At 39.7% G+C, this 27,790-nt stretch overlaps 1 protein-coding gene across 1 annotated transcript in view; it reads left to right on the top strand.

Moving 5' to 3' along the window:
* LOC310802260 (cadherin EGF LAG seven-pass G-type receptor 1-like) overlaps positions 1–27,790 on the top strand; it is a gene marked incomplete at both ends in the record, with an annotated part of 97,771 nt that overhangs the window by 25,605 nt on the left and 44,376 nt on the right. Inside the window, 7 exons of the mRNA XM_083666550.1 lie at positions 2,650–2,872; positions 7,956–8,071; positions 12,941–13,029; positions 23,753–23,988; positions 25,115–25,278; positions 25,518–25,643; positions 26,875–27,041. Coding sequence (XP_083522676.1) covers positions 2,650–2,872; positions 7,956–8,071; positions 12,941–13,029; positions 23,753–23,988; positions 25,115–25,278; positions 25,518–25,643; positions 26,875–27,041 — 1,121 coding nt within the window. The remainder of the gene's footprint in view (positions 1–2,649; positions 2,873–7,955; positions 8,072–12,940; positions 13,030–23,752; positions 23,989–25,114; positions 25,279–25,517; positions 25,644–26,874; positions 27,042–27,790) is intronic.

Here is a 27,790-nt window from a genome sequence, read left to right on the forward strand (position 1 = left end):
AATTCCAGAAATGATCTGTCTTGCAGTTGAGGCCATTATCCTCCCTAGAGCTGTAATTCTGCGCCCTGTACATTTGTGAATGTTTCCTTTACTCAGATCTTGTCAGGGTGCTTTGCGACACACAATACACCATACATTATATACTGGAAACACATATAAGAATGTTTCAATGGAATGCGCACAGCTTTGTTGGAGTAACAGTTGTTCGTAATGACCTGTGGGAAAATAATTCCTGATCTCCTTCATGGTCTCTTGTATTTCTATTGTAATGATATCCTCTGGTCTCTCTAGGCTCTAAGTAAGCACTGTAGATATCTACACACCTGATATATAGACTGCAGATGCAAGATAAATTGTGCAAGATACTACCGATACCTCTACTACCATGACACCAAATATTGCTTTTAGTTCAGTACTGACATGCGTGCACTTGGATGCGCGTGTCCAATCCCCTCCACTTTGTGGTGGGTGAGCGGCAGAATTTAGTGGGTGAGTGGCAGAATTCTTTATTGCTCAAATGTTGTTTGCTCTCCTTTCATCACTTAACTAGTTATTCAAGTCACAAGCAGTAATAGCACTGTCTTCTATGTGCATCGATACTGTAACGACCCTGTGTAAGGCCCGTTAGCAGCTCCGCCAAGGGAGTTAACTCTCTTGGTGTTGTGGCTAGCGCGGCCGGTTTGTAAGCGGAAGGTTGCGAGTTCGATACCCGCTTAAGGCAAGCTACTCTACCCCGCCGTTCGCTACATTGGTGTCAGAAGTGGGATGGCGCCCGTGAGGCCATCGGAGAGGCGTGTCCACGTCAGAGACTCGTATAGTGAAGCGTGAGGGCACGCTCTCCCGAACTGAGGGGATAGTGTAACGACCCTGTGTAAGGCCCGTTAGCAGCTCCGCCAAGTGAGTTAACTCTCTTGGTGTTGTGGCTAGCGCGGCCGGTTTGTAAGTGAGAGGTTGCGGGTTCGATACCCGCTTAAGGCAAGCTGCTCTACCCCGCCGTTCGCTACAATACATTTTATGTTAATCATTCGGTGTTATAGAATGGCCGTTACAATACAAAGGGTTGGCAAGGAAATTTGACTATGTACTGTTAATAGCAAAGCATATCTTAATATTAATAATCTGAACCCAAGTAAATTACTTAACACTGTGTGTGACAAATGGTAGAGAGACAGGAAGACAGACCACATGATCTGTTTCTGTACTCACAAAACAATAGCTGGGACCTCTGACCAGAACACAAAAGATAAATAATCTGTCCTCTACTTCTGTTCTTATACCTGACTGCAAGGAGAACCAATGAGACCTCATCCTATCAATTCTATTCATATGACACCACCACATCAACACATTCCCAAGGGCTTGTAAACATCACAGAGAGATCACAGTCATTTGGCTCATCAGGGGAAGGGATCTCAAAGAAGGGGGGCACAATTGTTGTCTCCCCCTTCATCTGCAGCAGGCTTTATGTCTATTTTGAAGCACATATAAAATGCATGTCATATTGGAATAGTGGTAGAACATATAGACCTACTATCTACAATAACACCATATATCTCAGATTTTCTCAATAACTGCTCTTTTTTTTCTGTAGGTGACCTCATAAATGGCCACCCCAAGTCCACATGAGTTAAAAGCAGAGCAGCACAAATTAAGTCATCACCGTTGACTTCAGGGTCCATTTTGAACCTGTCATCACCGCAATACTTTTATCTTGCTAACCAGGCAGGACAGTGCCAGGGTTGGTGGGTTGTGTCTTTCAGACCGCCGAGGTGGTTTGTGGCTTGGCCAAAGACGCGCTATTGTCCTGCTGTCATTATGCCACAAGCCGTTTGGCTCCAATGAAGAGCAGGGGCCAGTCTAGGTCACTGAGCATAGCAGTTCCAATTCACTTTTTTCAACATGTTAACGGTGTCCATTTTAGGACATTCTCAGTTCTCAGTGGATTGAGTCAGTTGTCAGATCAAAAGGATCTAGTTCTCAGATCCAACTGTTATACTCCCTCAGGTGTGAGACCAAACTGCCATACTCCCTAACACAAAAAGGCTATAGACGATAAGGCTATACTCCCTAAGGCCACAGATGAAAAAGCTAGTCTCAACAGTCACATGCATTTTTTTGTACAGTCAAAGCACATGCTTGTGGTACAGATCTTTTCAAGGAGAATAAGTTGTGTTTTAAACAGTAAATCAAAATAATAGCACACAGGCACATTTGTGATTTTCATATGGGTATTGTCCCCAGTCTTTTTCCTACATTGACTGAGACTGAAGAAATAGCAAAAGATTTTATTGTAAAAAATTCAGACATTCTTTTGTAAGTGGGTAAGCATTACCCCTCACTCTCTATTATTATTTTATACACAATAATTACATTATTTCGGAGTTGGTATTGAAGTACCATAACTAGCAACATCAAGCAAGTTAGTTGACCATTTATGTAGGTCTTTTGTTGGGATCTATTGTGCCTTGTCCAGCAATGTCTTTGCTTTGTCCCTTGCCCCTACCCCTGCCTTCCTCATATATCCCCTTGGGGTTTGCAGATCAGAAGGGACTGGATAGGTGTAAGCAAATTGGTGATGGGCCTAGGGGAGCTTTTACTATACTGTACACCTTCAGACTTTCTACTTATTTTTGTGTTCCCCTCACCCAGGTGAACACTGTGAGGTGAATTCCAGCTCAGGCCGCTGTTTTCCTGGGGTGTGTAAGAACGGGGCCAAGTGTGTGGACCTTCTGGTGGGGGGCTTCATGTGCCAGTGCCCCCCAGGGGAGTTCCAGAAGCCCTACTGTGAGATGAGCACCCGCAGCTTTCCTGGCCAGTCCTTCATCACTTTCAGAGGCCTCAGACAGAGGTTTCACTTCACTGTCTCCTTCATGTGAGTACACAAGATCTGATGTGGAAACTACAATATATGTTTGTCTAATCAATAAGTTTCCTTTGCATCTCTCATTTACAGTGCCCTGCGTAAGTATTTGGACAGTGAAGCATATGTTCTTCTTTTGACTCTGTACTCCACAAGTTTGGATTTGGTAGGCCTATGGCATTATGCTAGACTACTTATTTACTTGTCATTCGACAAACAGGTTTCAGGAGCGATTTAATTAATAATTTGAAGTAATGTCATTAGGGTAACAAAATATAGCGTATAACAAATCAATAACAATCGCCTCAGTGAAATGCTTTCGTGCAAGATTATATTTTTAATGCTCCTAATTTCTGAGCTCACAGGTTACTTCGGTTTACAAAAGTAGACATAAATAATACCATCCGTAGGAAGGGCTGCCACTCGTACTTATTAGTGGGCTTGCTTAAGCAAGTACAACTATTGTTCTTGCTCACACTTATTATTATTATTATTATTATTATTATTATTATTATTATTATTATTATTACAATTATTTTGCATGCTATTCCTCCTACAACTTTTAAGACATGCTAACTCACATTGCTTACCTATAGAATCCTTTAACCTTCTCTCATCTCTCTGGCAATCTTACCTTCTGACCATCCTCCTCTCACTTTCTTTCAACTACCTGGCCATCATCCTTTCTTTTAACTATCTATCTATCTATCTTCCTATCTATCTATTTATCTGGCTATATTCTACCCTCTGACCATCTTTTATCCATTGGTCCAGTCTACTATCTCACTTTCTTTCAACTGCCCAGCTAATCCATCTATTGTCCACAGTTAACAGTTACTACCAAAATAAGACTACAAGCCCACAACATTTCTTCTGAACCTTTTTCTAGTTCTTCTTATTCCAATTTTTCCAAAATGTCTAATTGCTACTCCTCCATGCAGTTATTCTCAGAACCGCTAATTGTAATCCTATGTAACAGTCAATGTAATCCCATGTAGCTGTCAATGCAATCCTATGTAACTGTCTTGGGCGCTACAACCTGCCGCCCTAGAGCAATTGTAGGCCTACTGAAAAAATTATTTGGAACATTATAGTATATTCAAACTGTAAAGTGTAAAGGCTACAGCACTTTTATGAATATTTGAAACATAATGTATTAAATATGTCTTTGAAAAATATTTTAAATCAGTAATTATTAAAATATTGTATTTTGTTATTTTGGACCAATTGACTAGTAGGACCACTGGATGCCACCCTTCAATCTAATCTATAAATATAACTAGTGAAATAACTAGCAAGCCAACTATAGTTATCTGTCAAACTTATTAGTGGGCTTGCTTCGGCAAGTCCAACTATTAGTTAGTGGGCTTTCATCAGCAAGTCCAACTATAGTTCTTCATATTACTCATAAGTGGCTTGCTTATAGTGGCTTGTTTATACTTATAAGACGTTCTGGGCTTACTTGCATCTGTCTATCTATCTATCTCTAACCTTCTCTTCTCTATCTGGCTATCCTACCCTCAAAGCATCTTTTATCCATCTGTCTGTCCTACTATCTCACTTTCTTTCAACTACTTAGGCATCATCCTTTCTTCCTTTCACCAGTCACTACTGCTTTACTCAGTAAACCCATACTGATTAACCTCTTAATTGTATTGATCTACCTATACTATCTATCTATCTATCTATCTATCTATCTATCTATCTATCTATCTATCTATCTATCTATCTATCTATCTGTATAACCTGCTCTCATCTATTTGGCTATCCTACTCTCTGACCATCTTTTATCTTTATATCATCTGTCCATCCTGCTATCTCATTTCAACTACTCAGCCATCATCCTTTCTTCCTATTGCCAGTCACTACTGCTTTCTCAGTATAACTCATAGTCATAAAACTCTTAATTGTATTGATCTATCTACCCCCCCCCAATCGATCGATCGATCAATCGATCTATCTATCTATCTATCTATCTATCTATCTATCTATCTATCTATCTATCTATCTATCTGTATAACCTGCTCTCATCTATTTGGCTATCCTACTCTCTGACCATCTTTTATCTTTATATCATCTGTCCATCCTGCTATCTCATTTCAACTACTCAGCCATCATCCTTTCTTCCTATGATGTAACTGCTGACGGCAGCAGCAGCAGAACGAATTCTGAAGTGTACAGAAACATCTTGTCAATACAATTAAGAGTTTTATGACTATGAGTTATACTGAGAAAGCAGTAGTGACTGGCAATAGGAAGAAAGGATGATGGCTGAGTAGTTGAAATGAGATAGCAGGATGGACAGATGATATAAAGATAAAAGATGGTCAGAGAGTAGGATAGCCAAATAGATGGCATAACTAATGGCACAGTGAAGCAATTTGTCTTCTTTTTGCTCTACACTCCAAGGTTTGGATTTTAAATCAAACAATTACTATTTGTGTAATATTTGTTTCACCATTCAGAAATTACAACACTTTTTTTACCCTGTTTCAGGGTACCCAAAAGTGATGGAACAGATTAATCAAATGTCCAAATTACTCCTTGACCCCACCACATGCTGGGTATCTTCTTTGATGAAGTCATTTTCAGTTGTTTGTTTGAAGGTATTTTTGCCTAAAATCGTATCATCAGGAAATTAAATTCAGTTGGATTTAAATCTGAAAACTTTACAACTCCCTAGTTGCATATATGTTTTGGGTCATTATTTTACTGTATGATGAAGCACCATCCAATGAATGTGGAGGCATTTGCTTGTAGTAGAGCAGACAAGATGTTTCTGTACACTTCAGAATTCATTCTGCTGCTGCTGCCGTCAGCAGTTACATCATCAATTAAGACAAGTTAGCCAGTTCTAGTGGCAGCTATACATACATATACATATATACATACATATACATAGAACCCTAACATTAACACCCCCTCCACCATGTTTGACTTTCATTGACACCGCTTTGGTCCACATGTCGACAGACACCAAAGCAGATTCCAAAGGCAAGCGCAAAGCCTAGATTCAATACTAGACATTGACAGCTCTCTTATGCCTGCACAAATGATGTGACGGAACACACCTGACTTACCAAAAACACCTGTCAAGCCAATTGTCCCATCATTTCTGGGTACCCTGAAATAGGGGGACTATGCAAGTACCATCAAATAAAAGCTGAGAATCTCTCACAGTAATTGTTTGATTTAAAATTCAAAACTTTTGGAGTGTAGAGCCAAAAGTAGAAAAAAAAATTCACGGTCCCACGCAGGGCACTGTATCTATCTGTCTATCTATCTATCTATCTATCAATCTATCAATCTATCTATCTACTGTATCTATCCTCTAGCCTTCTCTCATCTATCTGTCTCTCCTACCTTCTGACAATCTTTTATCCATCTGTCTATCCTATGTTACTTGCTATCAACTACCCAACCATCATCCTTTCTTCCTATCACTGGTATATTCCTATTCTATCTATCTATCTATCTATCTATCTATCTATCTATCTATCTATCTATCATAAGCTCTTACCATCTTTTATCCATCTGTCCATTCTACTATCTCACTTTCTTTCGACTACCTAGCCATCAATCCTTTCTTCCTACCACCAGTCACTACTGTTTTACTCAGTATAACCCATACTAATTAACCTTTTAATTTTATTTATCTATCTATACCTCCCCTCTCTCATATATCCATCCTCTCTTTCTTTCAGTCATCCATCCATCCATCCATCCATCCTTCCATCATCCAACCAACCAACCAACCAACCAACCAAACATCCATTCATCCAACCAACCAAACTGTTTAAATGTATCCGCTACTATAATAACACTAACTGACTTTCTTTCAACAACCCTCAAAACTATCTATCTTCCAAAAAATCTTTAAACCTCTTCCACTACTAAATTAAGACTTTGCAGGCCCACTAGGCCATCTAACCACACCCACAAGATAAACATCAAACAGCATGTCAGATAAAGTATCTTTGTAATAAGCAGTAATGACTGTACAGTGTCAATGACAACATTAATAAACATTAGCCAGCTGGCTTTGTCTCGTTGGCCAAACAGGTTGAGGCATGTTTTTACTGTGTCTCTGAACCTCATATCACAAACCTGCTTATTCAGTAAGAAAAAAGCTATCTGACCACCCACATGATACTGTTATCAACTCCCCGGTGTGTGACTAGAAACATACATTTGAGTTCCTTCTTTTGATCAGTAGGGCTTGCCTGTCCAGTACAGCTGTCTTCATTGTATATTTAGACACTGAGGGGAAAGGGTTAATTTTGTAAAGCACAGCTTTATTAGACCTGCAGAGGTCAGTTTTTATTCTCGTAGGATGAGTCTAGCTGACATACTGTATGAAATATTAATGAATTACACATATACCATAGTGTCATCAGCAATATCAGTGAATGAAAGCCTGAGAGGCTTTCCAATGTTCAGATAATATTTCCAGGCAATGGTTAAAACGGGAAGTGATGCCTGGAGCCAGAGTGCTGTACGTATTTTGCTTTGTTGGTCGTGGTTTCCTGTGGAGCTGCCCTTCTGCCATGTGGCATCTGAACTCCTGTGCCCATGCCCCCTGATACGTGCTCACTATAAGGTTAATGACACACACAGCCACATCCCCCAAACTGATGTGGGTACATGTCCCTGTGTCGGGTCCCCCAGGTTCTATGTCTGTCTACGCTAATCCTCTGACTCTCATTTTCCAAATTCCTTTTTTGTCTTCTCACTTCCTGGATTCTTTATTTTCCTTTATCCCATTTTCCATTTTCCCTCTCATTTCCTGTCATTTAGGTTACTTTGTCTTTATCACTAACTGATATTGTTCGTACAGTGCCTCAAGAAATTTCGCAGAGTAACATTAGCCTACACCTTTTACAGTGGAACGGTGGGACTATATTGTGTATGTTGCATATTCATCTCAATTACTGTATGGACGTATATGATATGCATGGATTTACAGTATCATGATATTAATTTTTTGTCCATATGGCCTTGAAAGTCTTACTGTGAAGTTCCAAATTGTTTTCCTCCTCATCATGGCCCAAGGCTTATACTGAGATTCAACTGACCTTAGTCCATGTGTGTCCAGGTTTGCCACACGAGAGAGGAGTGCCCTGCTGCTGTACAATGGAAGATTTAACGAGAAACACGACTTCATCGCCTTGGAGATCATCGAAGAGCAAATCCAGCTCACCTTTTCAGCAGGTGAGAGCCCGTGGGATAACTTGGTCTGGTTACCATGGTCACTATTGCATTGGTGAAAGTTATGATTTGGTGATACAATGCAATACTACAGTTACAGTACACTTTATTAGTCCTTCTGATACAATGGAAATTCATTTTCTATTCTGCTCTGAACACACACACACACACACACACACACACACACACACACACACACACACACACACACACACACACACAAATACATACACAGGCCTTTTATGCCGTTTTTGTGGCTTTAGTTGAGTGTTGTTTGCTATGAGAGCTTCTATTTAGGCAATACAACTACTGTACCTACTGTACCAATTGTACCATACCGTACTATTACCATAGTTTGAGTAGATGGCTGGGCTCTTGTCCTTACACAGACAACCCCATGTCTGTACAATGCCAAACTCATTAACAGGGAGGTCGATGAATACCTGAGAAGATTGAGGATAAACAGTATCAAAGGGATGTTCCACAGTCTGTTGAGTTTGGGAGGGAATTTATGCGGGTCCCAGCCTAAGTGAATAATCATTAACTCCCCCACCTTAATCTAATAAAATATCTATTGTTGTGTTCACTGATCTGGATGAGTAACGCTGAGACTAAAAGACCACCTCAGAGATCTAAATTGTTTTGTTTTTCTTCTTTCAGTGGCCTACAATGTGTCTTTGGAAAGTTTGACTAGGTTGGTTTAGATGGAATTAAGAGACATGAAAACAAGATTTAAAGTTTGGATTACAAGAACAAGCTGTCATTTTCTAGTCATACAGTATTTACAGTGCCCTGCGTAAGTAATGGGACATCTCCTCTCTACACTCCAAGTGTAGAGAGGAGAAAGTTTGCATTTTAAATCAAACAATTACTATGAGGTAAAGTAGGGATTCTCATCTTTTATTTGATGGTATTTCAGTCCATATTGGTTTCACCATTCATAAATTACAAAACCTTTTATGCATAGTCCTCCTATTTTAGGGTACCCGAAAGTAATGGGACAATTGCCTTGACAGGTGTTTCTGGTAAGTCAGGTGTATTCCGGCACATCATTTGTGGCATAAGAGAGCTGTCAACGTCTAGTATTGATTCTAGGCTTTGCATTTGCCTTTGGAGTTTGCTATTGGTGTCCGTCAACATGAGGACAAAAGAGACGTCAATGAAAGTCAAGGAAGCTATTATTAGGCTGAAAAATCAGCCTAAACATAGCCAAAACCTTAGACTTTCCAAAATCAACAGTTAAGAACATCATTAAAAAGAAACAAAAGCACTGGTGAGCTCAGAAAACACAAACGTCCTGGTAGGCCAAGGAAGACAGTGGATGACCAAAGATTGATCACCATAATTAAGAAAACCCCCAAAACCCCACAGATCAGGAACACTTTACAGGAGGTAGGCGTGAATGTGTCACAGACTACCATCTGCAGAATACGTCACCCACCAAACTACAGACGCTTCACTGCAAGGTGAACTAGTGAACCACTAGTTATCCTCAAAAAGGATGGTCATGTTACAGTTTGCTAAAAAGTAACTAAAAAGCCTGCAGAGGCCTGGAAAAGGGTATTGTGGACAGATAAGATCAATACTATCATTTACCAGAGTGATTGCAAGAGGAAAGTTTGGAGAGAAAAGGATCTGCCCAAGATTCACAGATTTATACCACCTCATCTGTGAAACATGGTGCAGGGGGTGTTAGGTTTGGGCATGTACAGTGCATTCGGAAAGTATTCAGACCCCTTCACTTTTTCCGCATTATGTTATGTTACAGCCTTATTCTAAAATGGATTCAATTCATTTTTTTCGTCATCAATCTACACACAATATCCCATAATGACAAAGTGAAAACAGGTTTTTAGAAATTGTTGCTAATTTATTAAAAATAAAAAATGTAAATATCACATTTACATAAATATTCAGACTCTTTACTCAGTACTTTGTTGTGTATGACGCTACAAGCTTGGCACACTTGTATTTGGGGAGTTTCTCCCATTCTTCTCTGCAGATCCTCTCAAGCTCTGTCAGGCTGGATGGGGAGCGTTGGTGCACAACTATTTTCAGGTCTCTCCGGAGACGTTTGATCGGGTTCAAGTCCAGGCTCTGGCTGCGCCACTAAAGGACATTCAGAGACTTGTCCTGAAGCCACTCCTGTGTTGTCTTGGCTGTGTGCTTAGGGTCGTTGTGCTGTTGGAAGGTGAACCTTCGCCCCAGTCTGAGGTCCTGAGTGCTCTGGAGCAGGTTTCCATCAAGGATCTCTCTGTACTTTGCTTCGTTCATCTTTCCCTCGATCCTGACTAGTCTCCCAGTCCCTGCTGCTGAAAAACATCCCTACAGCAAGATGCTGCCACCACCATGCTTCACCGTAGGGATGGTATTGGCCAGGTGATGAGCGGTGCATGGATTCCTCCAGACTTGGGTCCATGCCTGGCATTCAGGCCAAAGAGGTCAATCTTGCTTTCATCAGACCAGAGAATCTTGTTTCTCATGGTCTGAGAGTCCTTTAGGTGCCTTTTGGCAAACTCCAAGCGGACTGTCATGTGCTTTTTACTGAGGAGTGGCTTCCGTCTGGCCACTCTACCGTAAAGGCCTGATTGGTGAAGTGCTGCAGAGATGGTTGTCCTTCTGGAAGGTTCTCCCATCTCCACAGAGGAACTCTGGAGCTCTGTCAGAGTGACCATTGGGTTCTTGGTTAGCTCCCTGGCGATGGCCCTTCTCCCCCTATTGCTCAGTTTGGCCAAGCGGCCAGCTCTAGGAAAACTCTTGGTGGTTCCAAACTTTTATGGTTCCATTTAAGAATTATGGAGGCTACTGTGTTCTTGGGGTCCTTCAAAACTGCAGAAATGTTTTTGTACCCTTCCCCAGATCTGTCTCGGAAGTCTACAGACAATTCCTTCGACCTCATGGCCTAGTTTTGATCTGACATGCACTGTCAGCTGTGGGACCTTAAATAGACAGGTGTGTGCTGTTCCAAATTATGTCCAATCAATTAAATTAACCACAGGCGGACTCCAATCAAGCCATAGAAACATCTCACAGATGATCAATGGAAACAGGATGCACCTGAGCTCAATTTCAAGTGTCATAGCAAAGGGTCTGTATACTTATGTAAAGGTGATATCAGGTGATATGAAAATAAGGTTATTTTTAATAAATTAGCAACAATTTCTAAAAACCTGTTTTCGCTTTGTCATTATGGGGTATTGTGTGTAGATTAATGAGGAAAAAAATAATTTAATCAATTTTAGAGTAAGGCTGTAACATAACAAAATGTGGAAAAAGTGAAGGGGTCTGAATAATTTCCGAATGCACTGTATAGTTGCCACTAGAACTGGCTAACTTGTCTTAATTGATGATTGTATCTGCTGACGGCAGCAGCAGAATGTATTCTGAAGTGTACAGAAACATCTTGTCTGCTCGAGTGCAAGCAAATGCCTCCAAATTTATTGGATGGCGCTATATCATACAGTAAAAAAATTACCCAAAACATACTGCCATAGCAACTAGGTAGTTCTTCAGGTCCAAAAAGTGGAAAGGCCAATTCAATCTCCAGATTTAAATCCAACTGAACATGCATTTAATTTCCTTATGATAAGATTTTAGGCAAAAAGACCTCAAAACAAACAACAACTGAAGATGGCTGCAGTACAGGCCTGATAGAGCCTCACCAGAGAAGATACCTGGCGTCTGGTGAGGTCAATAGGTTACAGACTTCAGGCAGTTATTGCATGCAAAGGATTGTCCACGAATACTAAACCTGAGTGCTTAATTTGGACATTTGATAAATCTGTCCCATTACATTACAACATTATACCTAACTTTTCTATTCTAGTGGCAATCAGAATGAAATATCATCAGCTAATGAAACTTCTGAACCTGCTTCTTTGATTCTTTATCAGTCTTGATAGCTTTGCGTTGATTTCTCAAAATCTTAGTCCCAAATTTGTTAGGCTATAGGCCTATTGCATTTGGCTACACTCCTAACTCTATTATGACGTTTTTAATGATGAATCGGCGTCAACTTGAAACTCCTAAGCTCTATGGCTCTATGATGTGACACATCTTTCACCATAGTTTTGTAAACATTTGGTCAATCAGTGTAATTTTGTAAATGCCGCATCTGTATGACCCATCATGAAGAACATCAATACCAATCCATTTTTGATCTAATTTAAGTGTACTTTTTGTATACACTGAAATATGCTAATGACACATTATTAACACACTTCTAATATACTTCATACTATTTGACTGTCGTTTTGAATATAACTAAGATTACATTCTAAGTGTGTTGAAAGTACATTTCAGATAATCTTGCTTGGTCATTTTAGTAATATACTTAAATATCTTTAAACTCAAGTATTCTAGAAATATAATACTTACTTAGTAAAAATAAATTCCACTTGGGTCCACTAATGAGCATCCTATGATATCTCCCATGTGTGTCTGAGAAAAGGCCAGTGATGTTGATAACAATAACCGTCATTATGTTATATTCAATATATAGCTCTTTAACATACAAAATGTGGTATTCTAATGAAGTCCTGACTATACAAATGCATTATTTTTTGCATGGTATTGATGGGGTGTCAAAGATAACTGGCCCGTTGGGTGGTCCAATTTTACATTTTTAAGGATAGATCAGCTTTGAAATGGGAAGATAGCAATTAAATTCTATAACAAAGTAGTGCTTGAATAATGTCTTTTTGTAATTCATTTTTTAATCCCTGATCCAATACAATGATTAGACTGTTACACAAACGTCAACAAATGGACGTCTCCGGATCTCACACTGGGTACTTTGGTTAGTAATGATGGCATGGGGCTTCTAGTGTTAAACTGTTTCCTGTTTCCTGTTTCCTGTTCTCTTCCCTCTAGGAGAAGCCAAAACCACTGTATCACCCTTCGTTCTAAGTGGGGTCAGTGATGGCCAGTGGCATGCTGTACAGCTACACTACTATAACAAGGTAGGCACACTTCCTGGGTGAGCGGAGCCTCTCAACATCCATCATTTACATCTCTACTGTGCATCAGGGGACTGTTTTTTGTCTGATACCAGTTTAAAAGTTAAGTTTTCCCATTTCCTAGTTGTATAAATGCCTTGGTGGCATTTTCTTGAGGTTAGATGATACAAATCAGGCTTGATATAAGATTTCTACCATAGACCCCTACTGTAACATTCATCACTGTGGTCAAGCAATGGCTGGGATATTTTCTGTTGTGTTGGCATGACTTTGTGTTGCATTAGTCTTTTATTGTATCAAAGCATACCCTGGTGCTATGGTAGAAACATATACACCTCCACAGGTGCGTTGCGTCTGGCTAATGAGCCCGCGGTTTGCACTCCATGACAGTACATGGATTTTAAAGCATGTGAATGGTGTAACCATGGGCTATTACACCAATCAGTTTCAATCTAAATCCATGTGAGGGAGTGCACTAGTGCCTTTCATTACCCGAAAAAAACGATTAAACTTGTTACATGACAAAACACTTTTGGAACAGCGAGACACAGTTGAAGGGTGAAATTACTGCAGTGTGTTGCCCCCTTCAGTCATTTGATTAGAGGAGTGAGTGAAGGGGTGGGTTCTCTGGGCAGGTTGAGAGGGGTGGATTTTGGGGGGAAATAATTGCAGTATTATTGTTCTCATGGCAGTGGACTTGGGATTTAACATATTGAATTGGACATTTTTGGAGTACACATAGGGGGCCCACTAGATTACATAATTTGTTATAGTTAATAGGGCACTGGTAGATTAGGATGTTATTAAGTAAACTCAATATGTCAGTCACTCCCAAACCCCCTTTTTCTGTTTTGGGGATTTTTTTGAGTTCAGGGTTTGACAGGGTTGTGTCGTTACCATGGGAACAGACATGCCAGTCCTTGTTTTGGGTTAAATTAAGGCTGACACTTTGAGAAAGAGAGGATATTTTATTAATTTTAGTGCTCTTATCTTTAAAGATGTTGTTGTTTAGGCCTGTGTAACTAAACAGGAAGATCCCAAACAGAGAGGTATTTCTGGAAGCAGAGCTTTCTTTGCTGAGCTTTTGATGTTTCAATTTATGGGCAAGGAAGTTATTGCGGTCAAAGATTGTTCATGCTGAAGAACCTGTTGGAAAATATAACTAGCTGAATCTTTTGATCGTTCACTTTTGCAATGAGAGAATGAGAATGCAATAGGATGCTCAGTCACAAGGTAGACTGAATTTATTTTGTTGAGAGGACATAGAGTATAAGTATATGAGCCCACTTGTATTAGTAGTTATTGTTATAGTATAAGCTATTTTATCTCACAAGATGTGAAAGACATTAGCTATATCCAATAAATGTTTTGTTGTTGCCGTTTCTGAAATATGGAAAGAAATCTAGCATGGTGTCTAAAGTGAATGTTGGGTGTACAGTGCATCATTCAGTCATATCCTTGTATAGGTTGATGTCCAAAAGAAAACTAATCTGTTTTATGTTGCTTATCCTTGATTGGGATGACATATAGAATGTTTGATTTTAGGGTTAGGTTAAGGTTAGGCCAAAGACTATTGATTCAAATTTGCTTTGTGACTATTCTGCAGAATGATTTTGTTATGTACAGTAGGTCAGAGTTTAATATGTTCATGGTCAGTACCACCATGGCTTTCATGTTTTCTTTGAGGTATGTCACCTTGACAAAACAACCACCTGGGGGCATTGTTGAGCAATTCTAATGGATGGGCTTACAATGTGTAATAGACACCTTTCAGTGTTTACAAACATTGCCGCTTGTGGGCTGTAGTAAACACCATTAACTCCACATGTACAGTGCCCTCCGTAAGTATTGGAAAGAGGAAGCAATTTATCTTCTTGTAGCTCTCTACTCCAACAGTTTGGATTTTAAATCAAACAGTTACTATGGGGTCAAAGTAGATATTCTCAGCTCTTTTTTCAGATTGTGTACACCATTTAGAAAGTACAACATTTATTGTACTCCCCCAATTTCAGGGCTCCAAAAGTATTGAAAAAAATCATATAATGTCCAAATAAAGCACTCATGTTAAGTATTTGGTCGACAATGCTTTGCATGCAATAACTGCCTGAAGTCTGCAACCCACTGACCCCACCAGACGCTGGGTATATTCTCTGGTGATGCTCTGCCAGGCCTGTACTGCAGCCATCTTCAGTTGTTTTTTTGTTTTTTTTTGCCTAAAATCTTATCACACACACACACACACACACACACACACACACACACACACACGCACACATACACACACACACATCCTGAACAATAGTTTGAAGAAATATATTGTTTTGAACTGAAAGTGTGCAAATGTGAAACATTGTGAAGAGGCATGCTCTTTGTTTTACACTTTTTCTTTCCTAGGCCACAAGAGGATATAATATATTTGATTTATGAAGATGTTTGTTTGGAATGTTGGGAAAAGAAAGGGGGGAAACATATTCCCTGTCATCACTGAGATCCGTGTCCTGTTGCTTTGCTATGATGACATTATATGAATAGATTAGGGCCTGTGCAGTGATCATCCCTCTCTTCCTGTCACAAGGCAAAAAGGGGCTGTTAATTAGGTGCTAAGAGTTAAGTTTCAGCCAATAACTCTAGCCAAGATGGCATCCTCAGAATGAGCATGTAGGCTATAGGCTATTGTATCAGAATGAGCATGTAGGCTATAGGCTATTGTATCAGTTTTCCTGGTGACATATTTGCCCTGATAGAGACATCTGGGTGACTCAATGGAACAAGGAAGGTTTAACATCAGTCTGGAATGTTATCTGGTCCTATATCCCGACTGTATCTATAGCCATGGTATTGTATAGAGCGAAGAGTTGAACACGTCCCAGGGCATGTTCTACTAGGATTTGTCCAATAAGAACAGCTGTTTGTTTCCCATCACAAAATGCCCTGCTACATTGTGTCTACTGAACATGAGCCTGGTCTCTCATGTTTCAAAGGATGGTACATACAGAATAGCGAAGTAGCTGTTCCTAACAGCATGAGCTCACTATTTGCTTGTCAGCATCACTCTCATTTATCGGATTTTGAGAACCAACAATATAATTAATGCTGTTTCGCTAGAAGGCAAGAGAGACTGATAGCTAAGAGCAATTCTCTTTTTTTATAAACCTGTGTAGTGCTCCTCACAGAATTTTGCTCCTTCAGATTCATCTGAGTAGAGACAGAATTCTATAATATTCAGAATTCTTAGTCACTACCTTATTTAAGTTGAACCAGAGTGCGGCCAGAGTAGGACCGGCAGTGCGGGTTTGAAAACCACCCATTGCCTTTTTCAAATCTATCTCTCTACATTTGTATCCATCTAACTTTCCTACTGTCTAAATAAAGAAAGATAAAAGCCTAAATTAGGTTGAGACGGAATTTCTATTGCTGTGATATGTCCAAACAGCTCCACTGAGTGATAGCACAGTATACTGCCATTGCTGAAAACACCCACTGTCAGGAATCTGGATTATCATTATTTTCCAATCAAGAGCATATTTGTGTTCCTGGGATTAAGCTTGTGGACCGTCTGTCGGAGTGTAATATCAAAACAAAAAATCCCTCTAATTTGTCAGACAGTATGGTTGTTGCCAAAAAGTACTCCTCTTCTCTCCTTAAAGGTACACTACAGTATGGAGGAATAATTGCTGTTTTTATTAACCTACATGTTTTACCTGAGTGCTGATAACCTCGTCCCTACATACATAATGACTCAAAGCCTTCATGGCAAGTGAATTTACTGAGTAAAGTACTGTCATTGTTTGATTTTAGCGAATCACTGCGATGTGTGGCTCTGATTCAGAAACGTGTACACCACAAGCACTGGGGGGAAGTGCTGTGGGAGATGATCGATGCAAGGTAAAACCAATGGCTTTGCGTAAAATACGACATTTGAATTAAGCTCATTGGGTTTTCATAAGTGACATTCTTCGAGAATCAATGGGTATATATCATGAATTGAAATGACAATTGAACTCCTTTTTTCAATGATTAATTTCTACACGATAGTTCAAAATGACTATCATATTTCTAAGAACAAAATTCTGAGAAAAAAGTAACATTATTTATGGATTTAAAATCCTAGCCTACTAACAGCAGGTTTTTTTCTGAATTACTTTAGTACAATGTGATGTTTACTTAATGATTATAATAAGCTAATTTAGGCATTTATAAATATACAATTTCTAGGCCTATTTCTTGAACTTCAGAGACTTTAAATCCACTGGACTGTGTTCACTTGGATTACCACCTACAATATCATTTTCCCTCTCAATTGATCATTTATTCGGAACATGACAACAGCACTATAGGACACACATAAAGATATATCACTGTTCTCACATCATTTCAGAACAACAGAGCATTGATGAATTGAGACTTTCACTTTGGAATGCTGATGACTGTAATGTATATGTTTGAATTGTGCCTCATGTACATCTTCATGTAGCATATGCCCTAAGGATACAGTAGTTTAACCTATATGTGACACAGTTTGGTAATAGATACCACTTGGTTTGGTAATGAAGGCATTCTGTGGCAGGTTGTTCGATTGAAAGAGAAGAGGCCTTAACATGGTGCTACAGTCAGAGAAGGGCAATGATCCCCTTGTAAGCCTGCCTTGTCTTTTCCTCAAGGTAATACTGTACATTAGTGTTCTTATTACTCCCCTTACCCTTATCTTAACCATAACCCTAAGAACAGTGTAAGTACAGTGAAAAAAGAGCACAATGAATGTTACTTGGTACTTACACTAGGGTGAATTACACTGTTATAGGAACACTGTAGTAAAGCTTTACCAAAAGAGACAAGAAATATTTTATGACCAGGATTGAAATGCTGGGTAACATCATTTCGATAACACAAGTAAGTTGCCATCCTGACTTTCTGATGCTCTTTTTAAATAATACTGTACATGCTCCTTAGTTCAAAAGTTGCAGAATCAAAATCTCTGGATGACCAACCAATTCCAAATCCATGCTTCTCTGCACCATTCTCTATTATTTTGACCTTTTTAATAACTTCACAGTGAAAAAAATAATTACTTAACGAAAATCATACTTAATATACAGTACATCTGTTTCTTTTATCACCCTTTTCTCATGCTTTGGCTAAGGCATTTCTAGAAAAGGAAATAAATTCAACGACATGTTGGCAGTGTGTGTGTGGTGGGCTGTTTTTTCTCTGTCTTTGTGGCTCTGACAGAAAGAACCTGGAAGAGTGATGTCACGGAGGCTGAGGCAGAGGTTTGTTGCTCTGTTTAATGTTAACTATGCACATTCAAGAGTAGGGGTCCTACTGTACTGTAATAATCCCTGCCAATGGGCCCCAAGGTACCCCAAGTTCCCACAATTCTTGAATAATCATCCTGCACTTCAAGATGCAGATCATCTACCACAAACTCAAACTACAGCAAACTACTGCTCAACATATGACGTTTCACCATTTAGATATGACAACACTTTTTATACATTACACTTTTTAGACACTATTTCAGGGCACTAAAAGTAATGGGACAATTGTCAATGTCCAGTATTGATTCTACGCTTTGCCTTTGCCTTTGGAGTCTGTCAACATGAGGACCAAAGTGATGTCAATTAAAGTCAAGGAAGCCAGTATTAGGCAGAAAAATATCAAACACATAGCCAAAACCGTAGGTTTACCAAAATCAACAGTTTGGAACATAATTAAAAATACAAAAAAATCACTAGTGAGCTCAGCAATCACTGGGCCGGTAGGTCCCATTAGTGATTGCTCATGTTGACAGGCACCAATAGCAGGCTCCAAAGGCAAACACAAAGCCTAGAATCAACACTAGACACTGACAGCTCTCTCATGTCTGCACAAATGATGCGATGGAACACACCTGACTTACCAGAAACACCTGTCAAGCCAATTGTCCCATTACTTTTGGTGCCCTGAAATAGGGGGATGTGTATAAAAAGTGTTGCCATTTCTAATGGTGAATCCAATATGTACACAAATACCCTCAAATAAAAGCTGAGAATGTCTACTTTAACCTCATAGTAATTGTTTGATCTATAGAGCCAAAGAAAAAATGCTCCACTGTCCCATTACTTACGCAGGGCACTGTATATAAACAATATTGGTTCCCTTGTAACTAATGGTAAATTACACCTGTATGCCAATCATACCACAGTTTATTAATGTTTTCTTGATGCAGTACACGTTTGGCATTGCCATCCAATATCTCTGATTTCCAGGTTGTGAGAGTACACTGACACACTTTTTGGCTGCTGTTTCTCGTCTCTAAACTTTTTTTGAATTTATTGCTACTTGGGTCATCATTATTCGGATTGACCATTCATAAGAGAGTTTTGCCTTTTTGCCTGCTGCGTGGTTTACGGAGAACTGAGATTGCTTTCTTTGGACTGTCAAGAGTGTTCATCGTGGATTCTATCTGTCTGACTTCACAGGAGTGAGAACCATCAAGACCCTCAAAAATTGCCATCTTGGATTAACCACGATTTGTGCTACAATAGTGTGTACTACAGAGCGTTGCTTTGTTTTTTTGTTTCTTTTTACTACCAAACTTGAGCACCACTTGAACTATACTCTTTTGAATCTCGTACCGCCCGGTGAAACGCTCGCCTTTCTCCCTGCTTGTCTGCCGGCCTGCTCTGCAACTGCTTCCCTCTAAAAATACTTTTCTCCCTGGCCTTCACTGGTAATTCAACCTTCAAGAATTACCACTTCAAGTGTTGCTGTCTGATGGGCCCGAGCAGTTAAATCCCATTGAGTAAGTCTCCGTTCTCTCATTTTTTGCTACTCTTTACTTCTGGATATTACTGTACTGGGTTAGGGTTAGGGCACAACTTAACACTGGAACAAGCCTCCTTTTAATTCTTCTTCAGTGGACATTGAGGAGGTTTCACCGGAGGAGCCGGCCCTCACAAATTGTAATTTGGAAGACATTTACTTTAAAATATGGCTTATGTCAAATGTTTTTAGTATCTGTGAAGGGAGACTCCTGCTTAGAGTCAGAGGAACCTTTCGGGTGTGAATGATGTAACCGGCTCATCGAACTACAGTCAAAGTATTATTGCTCTCCAGGACCAGCTGAGACAGCATACCTCCTAAAGCTTGGCCTTTGCTGAAGGGGAGCTTTTCAGCCTGGGTGCCTTCCCTTTACTAGACCGGTCCTCAAACCAGTGGGTAACTAGAAAAAAATGATAGAGTGTTGCTTCCCAGGTTTTCCCCCATTGGGGACGACCTGGTGGAGCTGTCAAACTGCTTTGACCTTCTTGAGCATGATGCTCCGGCTCCATTGGCTGCTGACACCCCCTCGAACTCTCTGTGCCTTAAGAGCAAGAATCAAGTAAAAAACCTAGAGGTCCTTTTTTGATGCTGATCTCAATTGTGAAGCCCATGTGACTAAATTGGCCTTTTATCGTTTAAAAAACATTGCAAAAATGAGAGGTTTCATTTCACAGGCAGATTCAAAGAAACTGGTGCATGCTTTAATCACAAGTAGACTAGACTATCGCAATGCCCTTTTTTCTGGTCTTTGAAGAAAAAAAAAATTTGGTTGTCTGAATATTCTGTTGACAGAATATAGCTGCACAGATTTTAACCAGAACAAGAAAGACTGAACACATTAGAACGGTTTTGAAGTCACTCCACTGGCTTCCAGTTAACTCCAGAAAGATTTTTAAATATCTTAATGGCCTAGCACCTGCTTATCTGACAGATCTTGTAAACTATGAAACCTCAAGGTCCCTTAAATCATCTGGCACTGGCCTCCTTGTCGTTCCTAGTGTTAGAACTAAGACGATGGGGGAAGCAACATTTAGCTTTTATCCACCCTGCCTCTGGAACAGCCTACCCATTAGACTTAGGAATACTCCAACATTAGAAGGTTTTTTAAAAGCCCTGAAAACATATATTTTTACTGCTACGTTTAACTGACTGTGTGTTCTTGTATTGTGTGCTGTGCATGTGGTATATGTGCTTTATATGTGTGTTTGGATTAGATATGCTGTGTGCATGTAGGTTATATGTCATATTTTAATTACCTATTGCTGTGATGTCTCTTATTCTGTTTGCTATGTTGATTGCTATGTTTTCATTGTAAAGCACATTGAGCTACTGCTGGTGTGAAATGTGCTATAGAAATGCAATACCATTTCATTTCATTTCATTTAGATAAGGCTGGCAGCATTGTGAGGGTCATGTTCTTTGACTTCTCCAGTGCATCTAATACCATACAGCCCTTACTACTTGCGGATAAGTTGCTGAGGATGCAGGTGGATCCCCCATTGTTTTGTGGATTACAAACTACCTGACCAACAGGCCACAGTTTGTACGGCTGCAGGGATGTGTGTCGGACTGGGTGGTGAGCAGCACTGTCCCACAGGGGACAGTTTTGGCTCCCTTCCTCTTCACCCTTTATACCTCGGACTTCAGGCACAACACAGATACTTGCCATATGCAGAAGTTCTCAGACGATTCTGTTTATGCAGTGGTATGCTGGGGGGGCAGCATCTAGGAATGTGACACCAAGAGGCTGAACAAGCTTATAAGGAAAGCTGGTTCTGTCCTCGGTGTCACCCTGGACACTATGGACGAGGTGGCCAATAGGAGGATGAGGAATAAACTTCTGTCCCTACCATCCCCTACATGTCACTGTGGCAGAGCAGAGAAGCTCCTTTAGCAACAGACTATTGCAACCACGTTGCACTAAGGAGCGCTATAGGAGATCTTTTCTGCCTGCCGCAATAAGACTGTACAACTCCTCCTCCAGCTGGCTCGATCGGAGTGATCAGACTCTGGCTGGGGGATGTCAAATCATACTGGACTGTTCTTACTGTATATAATGTTTCAGATGTTGATTTTATTTGTTATTTTATTCTGTTTAATTTTTATTGTATTCTATTATTCTATTGTCACTTTATTTAGTTCTTGTTGTTTGTGATGTGAGCTGCTGTAATGCCTTAATTTCCCCCTCAGGGATCAATAAAGTACCTATCTATCTATTCAGAAATTGTTCACTGAGCTAAAATTTGTTCTGAATACGGATAAGACTAAATACTGTATATGCTGTTCTCCAAGGCTCGCAACATAAATTTCACAGACCTTGTAGAAGGGACAAACATTGGCTCTTCTTTATATATAAAGTTATTTTACAGAAACTTCCAAAATGGAAGTTCACCTCATGCCTTCTCCACAATTATCAGAGTACCAAATGAGGTCCCAATATTGGCTAACCCTCAAAGTTCCACACATTTTGTCTGAACTAGATAAATCTGCCTTTTGTTTCTGTGCCCCGAGTACTTGGAACGACCTTCAAAACATACTCAAATTAGATTATCTTGTGTCACTGGGTCAGTTTTATAAAGGATCTGTCATCTGAGGAATGTTTTCATTGATTAGTGTGTACATTGACTTTGTAATTCAGATGTAATTAATGAATTGTATTGTTTGTAATTTGATATGAGCTTTCTGATTTAAGTTAAGCATACCGTAGGCCACAGCTCAAAATCGTCATCTGGGAAACGGAGGTGTGTTACAGTGCAGCAACCATGATTTATTTCCCAAATCTACTCCTATATTCCTTCATCTTTGCTTGTTTAATGGGTTTAGAAACTTGTATTAAGCCCACTCATCGACTAATTGATAACTTGATTGATAACCATTCCTGTCCTTGGTTGAACTAACTGTGTTATGCCAAGTTAAAACATCTTATGTGCCAGTAGCCTTAGGTCTTATGCTCTACATCTTTATTAGGCTACAACACTGAATTTAAATGAAATTGCATCAAAGTAAACATTTCTTAATAGGCAGCTACTGTACGGCATGAAACACTTAAGAGTGTCTCTAATGCACTGTTCCACTCTTTATGATTGACCATTAACAGGGAAGCAGGGCTTTGAGTAGACACGTTTAGACATCCAAATACACACTACTACTTGTATCCTGATATGCTACCAGGGAGAACAAGAGAGGATACTCTCTCTAACTTTTAAACAACATATCTGGAACATATGAATAACTAATAACAGTGAGCAGTTACAGAGTTCAGAGACAGCTGTCCCTCTAATGTCACACCTTTTGATGCCCTCTACAGGTCTGCACTGTCACACTCCCACAGGAAGGAGATCAAACGCCCATAGAAACAGACTCATACAGTATGCAGATACACAGCAATAACACACGCACACTGACATGCAAACACACGCTGAGGGGAAAAATAAGGTCACTAAACGTGACCTTATTTTTTTTTGGGAGAACCAGGTGTTAAAAGGGTGGAGCTGTGAGATGAGTTGACAGTTGCTCCAATTGTTGTCGCCACTCCGTGGAAACTGTGTTCCCCAGGCAGGATTTGACACATAATGGAGTTTGCACTGTATGGTATCAGTGTCCTGCTCTCCAATTAGGCCGGAGCCTCATTTTCACTGAGCGCTTAATAGACTCCTCGTGTTCAGCTATATGTACCAAGACCAACGCAGCCCGCATTTAAAAGGGGGAAAACTGTGTGCCTCAGTAATGCATGTGCAATAAAGTCTGCCTTTTTTGCCCAACATTACATATGTTTATCAAATCTAGAAGTAATTTTTCAACATTATGGAAGCGCCTTCCACAATTAGCGCTCTGAATGTGACTTCTCCACCGCAGGGTTGCCTCCCCTCCTTATTTATTTATTCTTTGTCTTTGATATTGCTGTGTTTTACATGTGAATAATGTTTTCCTGTTTTTGTGGTCAACTACTTCTGTGGTCAACTATGTTTTTTGGTCATGTTACCTTTCTCTCTCTTTCCAGCCCAACATTGGTCGACTTGGCATCCCCCATGGACCCTCAGGAGAGAAAGTGGCAGTAGTTGCCGTGGACGACTGTGACATTGCCATGGCAATTAGTTTTGGTGGCCAGATCGGAAACTACTCCTGTGCTGCCCAGGGCACCCAGAAGGGACAGAAGAAGTGAGTGGGACTGACTGTGTCCCTCTGTCTTTCAGACACAGTCGCTTTCTCTACCTCTTTCTCTCTGTCACTTCATTTATTTATCTCTCTCTCTCTCTCCCAACCTGTCCCTACCCCTCTCTTTTGCTCCCCTTGTCTTTCTGTAGCTTCTACCCAAGGACATGTACTGTATTAAATGTAGAATAACTCACCCCACAACTTAATTGAATAAAAGCAGATCATTCCAGAAGATAAAACTCAATGCCCTCACTCAATATAACTATGTTATGAGTTTCTGTAGAGATTTGAACTGCTTCACTTATAGCAATTTACATCTCCCACCTTACTATAAGCTCTTGTAATCAATGGTAACAAACACCACAGACTCATTGGAAAGTAATGAGAGCAATTAGATTTTAAGACATGGTTTATGACAGAAATGTAGGGCTAATTTTCTGGACAAAGATTAAGCCTAGTTCTAGACAAACACAACATCTCCATTGAAAGCCTAAATCTGTGTCAGAGAAACACCCAAAAATGTGATTTGTACACAGACTTCATATTCACTCCTTGCACTCACTGATCTCTTGTGTTATGCAAATCTTCATGTCTGACCCCATTTCTTATTCAAATTCAAATTCTGAACCCTATTTGGACTAGTTTATTCCTAGACTAGTATTAGTTGATGACAAGATATCTCAATAGAAGCCTCTTATTATATGCAAATGGTCAGCACTGGCCGTTCAAACAATGGGGTTTTTGATACTAGGTTAATTATTTTATAAGAGGCAGTCTATGGGCCTTTCTGTCATATGTCTATTATGTTGGTAGATTATAGGTTGAGATTATTTTAACTGATGTGATATGTATGTGATATACAATTACAGTGTACAGTATCTTGCTCGCATTAGCCAACTTGTTATAATTTGGCAAGGACATTACCCTACACCTTGGCACTTGGTGATCTGAGAAGATTGGATAGGTCAGCAGTATGACGAAGGCAAGTTGGATGATTACTTTACTTCCAATATCTATTAAATCCTCTCAGATCTACAAGTAGTGCCCTGGGGTAGGGGCTAGGGGTAGATTTGGAACTGGGCAGTACAGTACTCCAGGCTAAACGGTTTTCCATGTTGTCCAACTCGAGATCTCTGGACCTTACTGGACCGCTACTCCTGGGCGGTGTTCCCAACCTTCCGGAAGATTTCCCGGTGAGGAACCGGGACTTTGTGGGCTGTATTAGAGACCTGACCATCGACAGCAAGCCTGTGGACATGGCCAGCTACATCGCTAACAATGGTACCACTGCAGGTCAGAGAGAACTATCAAGTACAGTACAGTACAAGTGGGGGCAAAGCTATTAATTCTGGACCATCATTATAGTCAATACAGTTGTGATCATATGTCTTTCAACGCAGGTCATGGTTAAAAAAAAAAAAGTGATCTCCTAGTTACTTAGGAGTCATTATAACGTATTGAGTGTGTGACTATTATTTGAGATTGTCCAAATACTGGTGAGATTGATAGATACTGTTCATTATTATATTCAGGCTGTACAGAGAAGAAGGACTTCTGTACTAAGACTGTATGTCTGAATGGAGGAGTGTGTGTGAACAAGTGGAGCACCTACTCCTGTAACTGCCCGCTAGGCTACGGAGGCAAGAACTGTGAACAAGGTAAAGTATCTTAGGAGGTGTGCATACGTGCATGTGTGTGGGTTCACATGTGTAAATTATTCAAATGTTGCAGCCACTGTACACAAGGCCAGAGGTGAGGAAACAGACACTAGAGTTCAAGGTGACATTCCACACTGACCTTAACCAATGCTACAGTACCACTGAATCTGTAATATACAAATATTCCACTAGACTCACCTCTTAATGATTAAATAACTGTAAAATACCACTCATAAATACACTTACAGAAATATTGTCTCCATCAGTCCCAGCACCACATTACTGGTGAGGTTCATTGATGTAGAATAGTGGTTCATGGTATACTGTAGTTGTTGGCCCATAATCAGATGATGAATCCTCAAATACACTGCTTTACCATACATTTTTAAGCTAGTATCCTTCTGGAAAAACATAATTTTATGGATACTTGAATGAACACTAATATGGGCTGTAAAGCTAATTTGGTGAGCTTATATTTCCACTTCTAATATAAGTAATTTCACCGGGAAAAGGAAATCACATCCTAAGTGGCTTTACATTTTCAGAAAGCTTAGTTTGACCTAATTCCTTAGTACTGCAAAAGGGAAAACTCAGTCCACTGCTGGTGTTACTCATGATGTTGCGCTAATAGGCTTGTCTCAATTCAACGAAAGATCTTATATTGTTAGAAGATAAGAAAGTGCCTGTAAAACCAATGTCTTGGCATTGTCTGGGGGAGACGAGAACTCAAAGATGACACCACAAATTGGTGGCCACCAAGCTGAGCCTGTGCAGAACAGGCACTACCTCAAATGAACCTTATTATTCACCAAAAAGAGATGTCAAAGCCAAGCATTTTTTTACCCTTGTCTCTCAATTTCTATTTACAAAAAAATGGCCAGAAACTTATACCAGTCAATGGCTTCGTAAACACAGCACCTAGTTAGGCACCAAGTACAGTAGTTAACTTCTGTTCTAATGAGAATCTAAGACCTGGAAAGACCCTCCAGTCATTCTGTTCACTGACATATCTGGTATGATCCATGGGAATATCCTAATGTCATTCTATCCCTTTGAACATGTCCCTGTTTAGATTGTGGCTCTTAAGAATATTGAGCTTTACCTCACTACATTGTGTAAACATTCTTAGGAAAGCCATGCATTGGGGATAGCATTTTTCAAAGCTGTTTGGATATGTTATGTCGGTTTTTCTGGGATGTTCATGAATGAAACGTGAAAGTCCTTCCTCCAGTCATGCCCTCACCTCAGCAATTTGACGGGCATGCCTTGGTGTGGTGGCGTGAGCCAGAGGTCACCATCGCCATCCCCTGGTACATGGGCCTGATGTTCCGCACCAGGCAGAGCTCCGGCACGCTGCTACAGGCCAACGCTGGGGACTTCTCCAAAATCCACCTCTTGGTGAGTATACCCTGGCTAGGCAAAGCTTACCCAAGCAAAAAAAAACAACAACTTTAAGTATACTTAAATATTATATTTCTAAGATTCTTAAGTATATGAAAGCATACTCAAATGACCATTTCTTAAATTGTATTTTAGTTGTATTTAATATACAAAAATTTTAAATTATGTAGGTTTTTAGCATATTAAGTATGCTTAAAATATGTTAAATGGACCCTTCTTAATTGATATATAAATATACTTATAATAAGATTATCTGAGTTGTACTGAGTTTCAACACACTAAGAATGTAATATTAGTCATATTCAAAGTAACTATCATAGTATAAAGTATATTAGAAGTGTGTTAATAATGTGTCAATAGCATATTTCTGTGTATAGTAAAAGTACACTTCAATTAGATAGAAAATGAATTGGTATTTATGTTCTTTTTCATTTTAATATTCAACTTTTTTAATGCATTGTCCCATTGAGGTTGAGGGGGACATGTAACCATGCGATTATCTGTCTTGCAGCAGGTCAACTGCCAAGCAAGGAGGCACATACTGTAGGTTTCTGACTTGTAGAAAGGGCTGAATGGCATATCATATCTTGGTCCTAATTATTTGCAGTTATGGTTTGCAACTTAATACACATTTGTGGAATAGCAGGAATTAAAGTACAAAACTGACGGGCTGTATTGACTGACAACTGACACTGCTAATACAAAATCCAATCTCAAAATGACCACTGAATTCAATAAATAACCAA

The sequence above is a fragment of the Argentina silus genome, assembly GCF_951799395.1.
Source record: "Argentina silus genome assembly, chromosome: 3".
Taxonomy (NCBI): Eukaryota; Metazoa; Chordata; class Actinopteri; order Argentiniformes; family Argentinidae; genus Argentina; species Argentina silus.